The sequence below is a fragment of the Saccostrea cucullata genome, unplaced genomic scaffold, assembly GCF_032062105.1.
Source record: "Saccostrea cucullata isolate Sc308-1 unplaced genomic scaffold, CSIRO_AGI_Scuc_v1 ctg5192, whole genome shotgun sequence".
NCBI classification, from domain to species: Eukaryota; Metazoa; Mollusca; class Bivalvia; order Ostreida; family Ostreidae; genus Saccostrea; species Saccostrea cuccullata.
In genome coordinates this window covers 55,001-63,377 of record NW_026938458.1, presented here as the reverse complement: position 1 = coordinate 63,377, position 8,377 = coordinate 55,001, and the positions used below count along the sequence as shown (strand labels likewise).

At 34.6% G+C, this 8,377-nt stretch overlaps 1 protein-coding gene across 1 annotated transcript in view; it reads left to right on the top strand.

Annotated features, from left to right (window-relative positions):
- The first annotated feature begins 132 nt into the window (after positions 1 to 132).
- LOC134250344 (polyribonucleotide nucleotidyltransferase 1, mitochondrial-like) overlaps positions 133 to 8,377 on the top strand; it is a 40,289-nt gene continuing 32,044 nt past the window's right edge. The window contains exons 1-10 of the mRNA XM_062732707.1: positions 133 to 303; positions 2,277 to 2,337; positions 2,516 to 2,590; positions 3,133 to 3,238; positions 3,472 to 3,521; positions 3,662 to 3,725; positions 3,994 to 4,047; positions 4,351 to 4,461; positions 6,852 to 7,044; positions 8,256 to 8,307. Of these exons, the coding sequence (XP_062588691.1) occupies positions 194 to 303; positions 2,277 to 2,337; positions 2,516 to 2,590; positions 3,133 to 3,238; positions 3,472 to 3,521; positions 3,662 to 3,725; positions 3,994 to 4,047; positions 4,351 to 4,461; positions 6,852 to 7,044; positions 8,256 to 8,307 (876 nt within the window). The 5' untranslated portion in view covers positions 133 to 193. The remainder of the gene's footprint in view (positions 304 to 2,276; positions 2,338 to 2,515; positions 2,591 to 3,132; positions 3,239 to 3,471; positions 3,522 to 3,661; positions 3,726 to 3,993; positions 4,048 to 4,350; positions 4,462 to 6,851; positions 7,045 to 8,255; positions 8,308 to 8,377) is intronic.

Sequence of the window (8,377 nt, the reverse complement as noted above, 5' to 3'; positions counted from 1 at the left end):
AAAACTAATATTTTAAAATGCGAACGTTAAAAGATAGCATTTGAGATAAAAAAGGAAATCTGACTGAGATAAAAACAACTCGAATAACTTCATGTTCAAGCTATCATATTTTTTTCAAAATGTCTGCGCCCTTGTTTTGGCCGTCAACGTGAAAGATGATGAAAACATCAATAAGAAGTTAAATATCAAAACAATGTCCAAATTAATTCAAGTGCCATCAAAGAAATGGCTAAAATACAAGTGGTATGGCGTGATTAAACGATTTCAATCAACATTTGAAACATTTGTGAATCTTGGAAACAGGTAATCATTCTTAGAGAAAATTCTGGCTGATGTTATCATGCGGTATATGAGCTAAACCACATGACGTTAATTTTTGCAAATTAAGTTTTTATATTGCTTCAAATAATATGTTTTACGGTGTGACCGTTGGGGCGAGCGCAGTTTATTAACTATCATAAACCTACACATGTACTGTCTATCATTCAAGAAAAAGAAATAATACAAATAAAACAAAACAACAAAAAGAAATCATTTCCCAAGCATCGGGATCGAAATTCGAAAATTCTCGGAAGTTTCCGACAAAATCGGAAATACCCGAACCGTTGAAGTGACGAAAGTCTGACGTCAGAATGAGAAAAAAAGTTCTGTTGACTGAGAACGCAAACGCTAGTTTTATGGAAAAGAGATTGCATTAAATCGTTCTTTTCATGTAAATTGTTGCTATGTTTTAGCTGAGTTTCACGGAAGCAACCGACATAACTTCGTCAAAATTCGTAAGTTTCCGGTGACGTCATTTGCATCATTTCCGAAGGGCAAGGTGAAGGCCGGTGTTGTGGCATGGGGGAATTTTTTTGAATAAGATAAGGCAAAATAATTTCGTTAAGATTTCGGTAAGAAACAATGTTCCTTTAAATTTTTTAATATTTTTGATTTATTCGCGCAAAGGACATTGGGTAGTGCAGGAATTCTGGGAAGGTTGCACAGAGAAATTTCCTCTGTTCATACACATTAGTCTATTGAGCTCGCTTCGCGAGCGTCGCTTCGCGACGCTCGCTGCGCTCGCTATAATTAGTAAATGAGAAGTTAACTGACACTTAATAGCGAGTGTCGCGAAGCGACACTCGTAACTGCGAGCTCTAATGACAATGCCTGGGCGAAGAGAAAATTCGGACCACTGCACATTCATTCTTTAGAATTCTTTGCTGCAGTAATTTTGTCCCACAATGCATCACTTAGCAAAGTTGCGTTTTTGCGAGAACGACGGCAAATGTTCAACAAAAAGTTTACTCGTCTTGATTAAATGGATACATATTGAAGATAAACAGTAAACGTAACTTTTTTCATTAACTTTCAGCACTGTTCAGTTTTTTCTTGGTATTTGTAACTTACATACGATGTCATGTGACGTCAGAGTCTAGACGCACCAAATGTCACGTGCGGTTTGACGAGCCCGATCTAAATTAAAACAATAGAAGAGGTTGCGGTCGCTCTAACGGTCGCACCGTCAACATATTAAGTGAATGATTGATTCATGGTAATGCTTGTAGAAAAGGTTGAAAGTATAAAGCTATGGGCAGTGATGTAAATAACAATGTTTCTTGAAATCAGGGCTCGACATTAACACTTGTCCGCTTGTCCGGTACCAATGAAAAATAAATTCGGACAATTGAATATTGCTGAGCACTTGTCCGATTGGACAAGTGCATTTTAATGTAAAGGGGTCTCTAAAAAATAAAAAGAGCGACTGTTGAAAGCTAAATCGGTAGTCTCAAGACGGAAGCTGTACATAAAATCCTAACATCGATCCCGATATGTATCGCTATATTAATATTGTGTTCACATTCGATCGGGATCGAAGTTCACTAATTGCATACTAAAATGAAAAGTCATGGAAGATACGAACCGAAGTGTGAATATTGTTTGATGTTGACAGGTAATCACTTGTGGACATTTACGTTATTGTCAGGACAGAAAGCCTAAATTAAATTTCGTTTTATGTGTCTGTTGTACCGGTATATATCAATAACATTAAGAATCAATCAAGCGCATGACATGTGTAAATAAAATGGACTTAATTTTAATTTTCAAGTTGAAACTATTGAACTTTATTGAAAATTTTCGGACAAGTGAAGTTGAGATTCGGACAAGTAAATGTCTTGGTGAAATGGTCACTTGTCCGAATGGACAAGTAGGAAAAAAAGTTAATGTCGAGCCCTGGAAATATTAAAAATTGCTGACTTAATACTGTATTACGTTTCTTTTCTGTTGTTTAGAACACTTACAATAGAGACAGGGAAACTGGCCAAATTTGCAGATGGTGCAGCAGTTATAAAGGTATAAAAATATCATGTGATCTGCAGATTTTATAAATTTCCATTTACCTGGAGTGTTTCTTGTTCATCAGACCTTTTGAACACATTGAATTACAAACAGTTTTATATATATATATATATATATATATATATATATATATATATATATATATATTTTTTTTTTTTTCAATTTGTTTCAGCAAGGTGAAACCAGTGTTCTTGTAACAGCAGTGACAAAAAATTTATCCCAGCCATCTTCATTTCTTCCTCTGACTGTGAGTGTGTCCATTACATCACTATTATATCATGTATAAGACTGACCCTTCTGATACAGTAAAATATGCTGTAGGTTTCATTCCCCTTAGCTCTTAAACATGTGAACTCATGTCACTATTTTGAGATTGATCGTTACATTCATTGTAATGTCATAAATTGAGCTAAATATCTTTGAAACAAACATTGAACATTTATGAATATTAATAGAAAATTTTTAACTAATTTTAAACATGAATTGGAGGGGGGATCTTTCTAAAATATGTGTGACAGCTTTCATTGTATATGTTTGTTTAACACTATACATGTAGATTTAAATTAAATGTTTACCCTTTATTTAATGCAAAAAAAATTGAAGATTTAGAAGCGACATATATTTTTTAGAAAGTGCATTGTAAATTTTACTTTTATACATATGTTAAACACCTAAAATCAACTGTAACCTGATATAAAAATTATTTTTTTTGTGACTGGATAAATATTTACAATTAAGAGACTTCTTCAGGGTCTATTTAACTTTCCCTTTGATGCTTGTACATTACAGGTAGATTACAGACTGAAAGCGGCAGCAGCTGGGAGGATTCCTATGAACTATTTCCGTCGAGAGCGGGGTCCATCAGAGAGTGAAATCCTCACCAGTCGTGTTGTAGGTGGGTAATTAATTTAAACAGTATTTTATTCACTGATCTTAGGGTGAATAGGATTGGGCAGCAGGCTCGATCAGCCTATTTTAGCCCTCTCCCTATTGTAGGTGGGTAAAAATGTACAAATATCATAAAACAGACATACAACATCATGTTGTTGATTATATAGAAAAAATAGTAAACTTTAGATTTTTGGTGTGGAAGGTTTAAAACACTCATTAACAATTCTAATTTTGCAGATCGATCAATAAGACCTCTTTTTCAAGATGAAAGCAGCAGGGAAATTCAGGTACACATTGTTTACAATTTGAAATTTTTTAAGCCTTATTATATGTTAATTGATAAAGAAGAATTTTGCATTTTATTTATTTATTTTTAAGCTTGAATTTTATTTATTTTTCATGCCTATTGTTTACAATTCTTCGCTAGGTGTGTTGTAATGTCTTAGCAGTTGATGGAGAAAATGATCCCACAATTCTCAGCATCAATGCAGGTACTTGTACATCATTCATGTTTTCTTCAATCACTAGATAAATTATTTATTTACCATTGTGAAAAAATTGTAGCAAGTCAAAATAGTAAACATACCAGTATGTTAATTTAATTCTCTGAAATGTTTAGTAATATTTCTAACTTGATATGAGAATATCTGATTGTTTTCATATTACAGTGGATTCCATTTACCGGTAATCGGATAGCGGTTAAACGAATATTTCAGCTTTTTAATTAATTTATAGTATATTTCCTTTTATTGTATACAGCGTCAGCTGCCATAGCTGTGTCCTCTGTACAGTATCAATGGAACGGTCCTGTAGGTCTGTTATTGTCTTTATTTTTCTAAAATTATGTATTAGTTAACTATTAAACTCTTTACAGATGCTTGAGAACAAATTGTTTTTCTTAAGAGATAAACTTGACCTTTTGTTATTTTGTCTTATCTTGTGACAATTAAAATGGAGATGCATGTACACAAGTACATAAGAATGCGGAAGTATGCTCTGCTTTCATTTATGTATTCACTATCACTCGGTTTTATCTCCAAGTTCAAGGTCATTAAGATTCTTATATTTCAATCTGTGTTGAATGCTTAGTATACATTTGATTCTTCTTTCTTGCAGGGGCTGTCAGGGTTGGATATGTAGATGATAGATTTGTAATAAATCCACTTCGCCATGAGCTGGAGCAGAGTAAAATCAACCTCGTGGTAACGTCCAGTAAACAAGGAATAGGTAAACACATTGACAATGAAACCAGAGGCTTGTTCAACTGAGCGAACGTTTGCAAACACTCGTGAAATTCCTTATATCTTCAATAAATATGTTCACGAGCGCTCTCTCTGATGAACAGGTCTTTGGTGTATTGCTACAAAAAAATCGCTAGGGACCTCATAACTAATTCTAGCTGCAGAACTGTAGCTCCCCGAAAAAAATATTGACAGACTGGAGAGCTACAGTGCCACCTATAGTAAAAACTGAACATTTAATGCGCACAAAAAGTTGCGCTTAGTTCTGGATTAATTCTTCCAAATACTTACCTGAATTGTGAAAATGATAGATTTAAAACAAATTCCTTACTCCTCTATGAAGTTCGCTTAAAGTTGACATCTGCACGAAGTGCGTTGGACTGAATTATCTTGCAAACTAAAATGGCAGTATGAATAGACTAAGTTTTCGATGATCTCAATTTCAAGGCGAGGGAAGCTATTAACAACAATTATAAGGATTATTTTGTTGTGGAAACAGTGAAAAAATGTGTTAGGAACACATGGTTAATAATATTTTGAGATAGCAGTTTGAAAACATGGAGAAAAAAACCAAGAAACAGCACACTTTTTATTGTGCACAATAAATATAGTTTTTTTTCTATGAGTGGCACTGTAGCTCTCAGGTCTGTCAATATATTTTTCAGAGAGCTAGAGTTCTGCAGCTAAACTAATTCAGTTAACAGGGAATGGGTTACCACACTACACTTACAATGACATTATGCTACAGAAGAATTAGCTAGGGACCAAATGTATACATCCAGTAAACAGGGAATGGATTATACAATATATCCCTTGTAATGTATTCAAGATATCAGTGATTTAGATACCAGTAACTAATTTGAAGTGTTTGTAATCCTTTAAAGATGTAGTGGTTTTTGTGTGTATGTTATGATCATAATTTTTAGCTCACCTCAACGAAGTTGGGGGAGCTTATGTAATACCCTCGGCGTCGACGTCCCAGATTAAGTTTTTTGGACCAGTTTTCTATATCCTGTATTGATTAGACATGCATGAAGATGCTTCTAGTGTGTTTCATTGTACCAGTCAAAGTTTCAGATGCTGCAATTTCAGCAAAGGCATGACCAGGTTAATGTTTTTGGAGCAGGTTAACATTTTCGGTGCAGTTTTTGGTGGAGGTTTCATTTCCAAGTAACTATAAGCCCTATGTTGACCAAACTTGCACGGATGATACATCTAAGGATGCATACTACTAGGCTTGCTTCGGATGCTGAACCTGACCTACATTTTCCGGTTGAGTGAACAGGTTAAAGTTTTTGGTGCAGGTTTCATTTCCAAGTAACTATAAGCCCAATGTTGACCAAACTTGCATGGATGATACATGTAAGGATGCACACTACCGGGCTTGCTTCAGATGCTGAATCTGACCTACATTTTCCGATTGAGTGAACAGGTTAAAGTTTTTGGTGCATGATTCATTTCCAAGTAACTATGACTTCTTTAATGACCAAACTTGAATGGAAGATACATCTAAGGATGCATACTACTAGGCTTGCTTCAGATGCTGAACCTGACCTACATTTTCTGGTTGAGTGAACAGGTTAAAGTTTTTGGCGCAGGTTTCATTTCCAAGTAACTATAAGCCTATGTTGACCAAACTTGCATGGATGATACATCTAAAGATGCTTACTACCAGGCTTGCTTCGGATGCTGAATCTGACCTACATTTTCCGGTTGAGTGAATAGGTTAAATTTTTTGGTGCAGGATTCATTTCCAAGTAACTATAAGCCCTATGTTGACCAAACTTGCATGAATGATACATCTAAGGATGCATACTACCAGGCTTGCTTCGGATGCTGAATCTGACCTACATTTTGTGGATCAGTGAAAATGTTAGTTTTTTATGCATATTTCATTTCCAATTAACTATGAGCCCTAAAATGAGCAAACTTGCATGGACGATACATCTTTAGATGCACACTAATGGACTTGCTTCAGATGCTGAATTCAACATACATTTTTCAGATAATAGACCAGGTAAAAGTTATGGGTGCAGGTCAATTACCAAAAAACTTAAAGGCATATATAACATTGTATAAACCAAACCAAACTTGCACAAATGTTGCATCAGGAGATGAAAACTCTCAAATTTGCTTCAGATGCTTAATTTTAAGTACATTTTCATGAAGAAGTAGTTTAAATTTTTTATGTAGGTCTATTTCAATGTATCAGATCAAAATTGCTTAAATATTTTCATTTCTGAAATGTACACTTTTTGTTGGTTAATTGTGTGACTTTGCCTTACTTAAAGACAACATTCGTTGAGGTGAGCTCTGTAATCTCTGATTACCTATGTTTTTAGATGGAAAATCCTAAATGATTTAATTTGTTTTTAGTTATGTTGGAGGGAGGAGCCAATGCCGTGGATTACGATTTGTTCAAGGAAGCCATTAAGGTTGGTTACGAGGAATCATTTAATATCATTGACAGTATTGAGGATCTGAGAAAAACAGCCAGCGAAAATAAGTACATACCTAAACGTCTACCTCCAAGATTTCAGGATACAGAAATACAGGATGCGGTCTACAGGTATTAATTGATATGATCAGGAAGTGTGAGAAATGAAAACTTGTCGATGTTGTGTTTTTCATCCATGTTTTACAAAGGAGCCTTTTTATTAAAGAATGGGTGGACTTAACGCCCTATTTTGGATCTTTTTGAGACTACTCTAACAAGTTGAAAATAAAGTGAATCCAAAATATATTACAACCACTAGAAAGAGCGACGTATACATGGTTATTTTAGCTAGAACATATGTACAAAAGCAATGCCTTATTGCTATGAATCAAAATTGAAACAAGGATACATTAGTGTCGTCTTCCGGAATTTGACATGTACCCGGAATGGTTTTTAGGTCGCACTATCAATATTAATAGGAGGCGGGGCTATCGATCGGTGTCGTTGTTGACATTTTTCTCTCTCTCCATCTCTCTCTCTCTAGAAATTCGAATACGTGTTTGGAATATTACAGCGATGTCTTTATGATTTTTTTTTTAAATGTGAGGACACACAAAATTAAAACAACATTTAATGTGCTAAATACTGAAAACGGCACCAAACATAGTGATTTACATCTAGGTCAGGTTGAAGAATACAATGTAACTGTTTCCACGAGTACACTCGCAGGTGGACATCACGTGATGAATTGTAATATTTAACAGGTCAATCGAAGTCGTAACAATGGAAGCGAGAAGTTTGTTTGGAACATGTTTTTTGTTAAATTAAGTGTGAGCGCACATTTGTCGGCTCTTCTCCTTTTAATATGACATTATTTTGTTCAATAATGACAATATACAACTACAGTTTTCGTAAGAACAGCCGACAAACATGCGCTGACTATGTATTCAGACGATGAAAAATGCGTGACCCTGATTACCTATTGATATTCAACAAATCTTCAGGCACCATGCCTTCGATATTTATTTAGTTTAACTCGAAAAGAACATTTTAAATTCACATCCGTACCATAAACATACAGTTAAGATATCGGGGGTTTATATGATGGAAAAAAATAAACATTTTATGGAAGTTAAATTTGCAGCATTTTTTCTGGCTAGTTAAGTCCACCCATTCTTTGGAATGAATTTTACACCGGGGAATCTTAATTAGGAAAAAATTTGAAAATAGGAATTCTTTTTTTTTAGTGTGGGAGGGGGGTAAAATTTTTCTAGGGGAAACTGCCTCTTCTGAGCTGTGCTTTTGAAAGACACTGTTTGAAGGATTTTCTTATACATTTTTAGGTTGTGCAACACCAAGTTGACAGCAGTGTTTACAGATTATAATCATGATAAGGTATTGTGGCCATATTTTTAATTCAAAGTATCCAACATATACACAGAAGATAGAAATTAACTGTATTCTG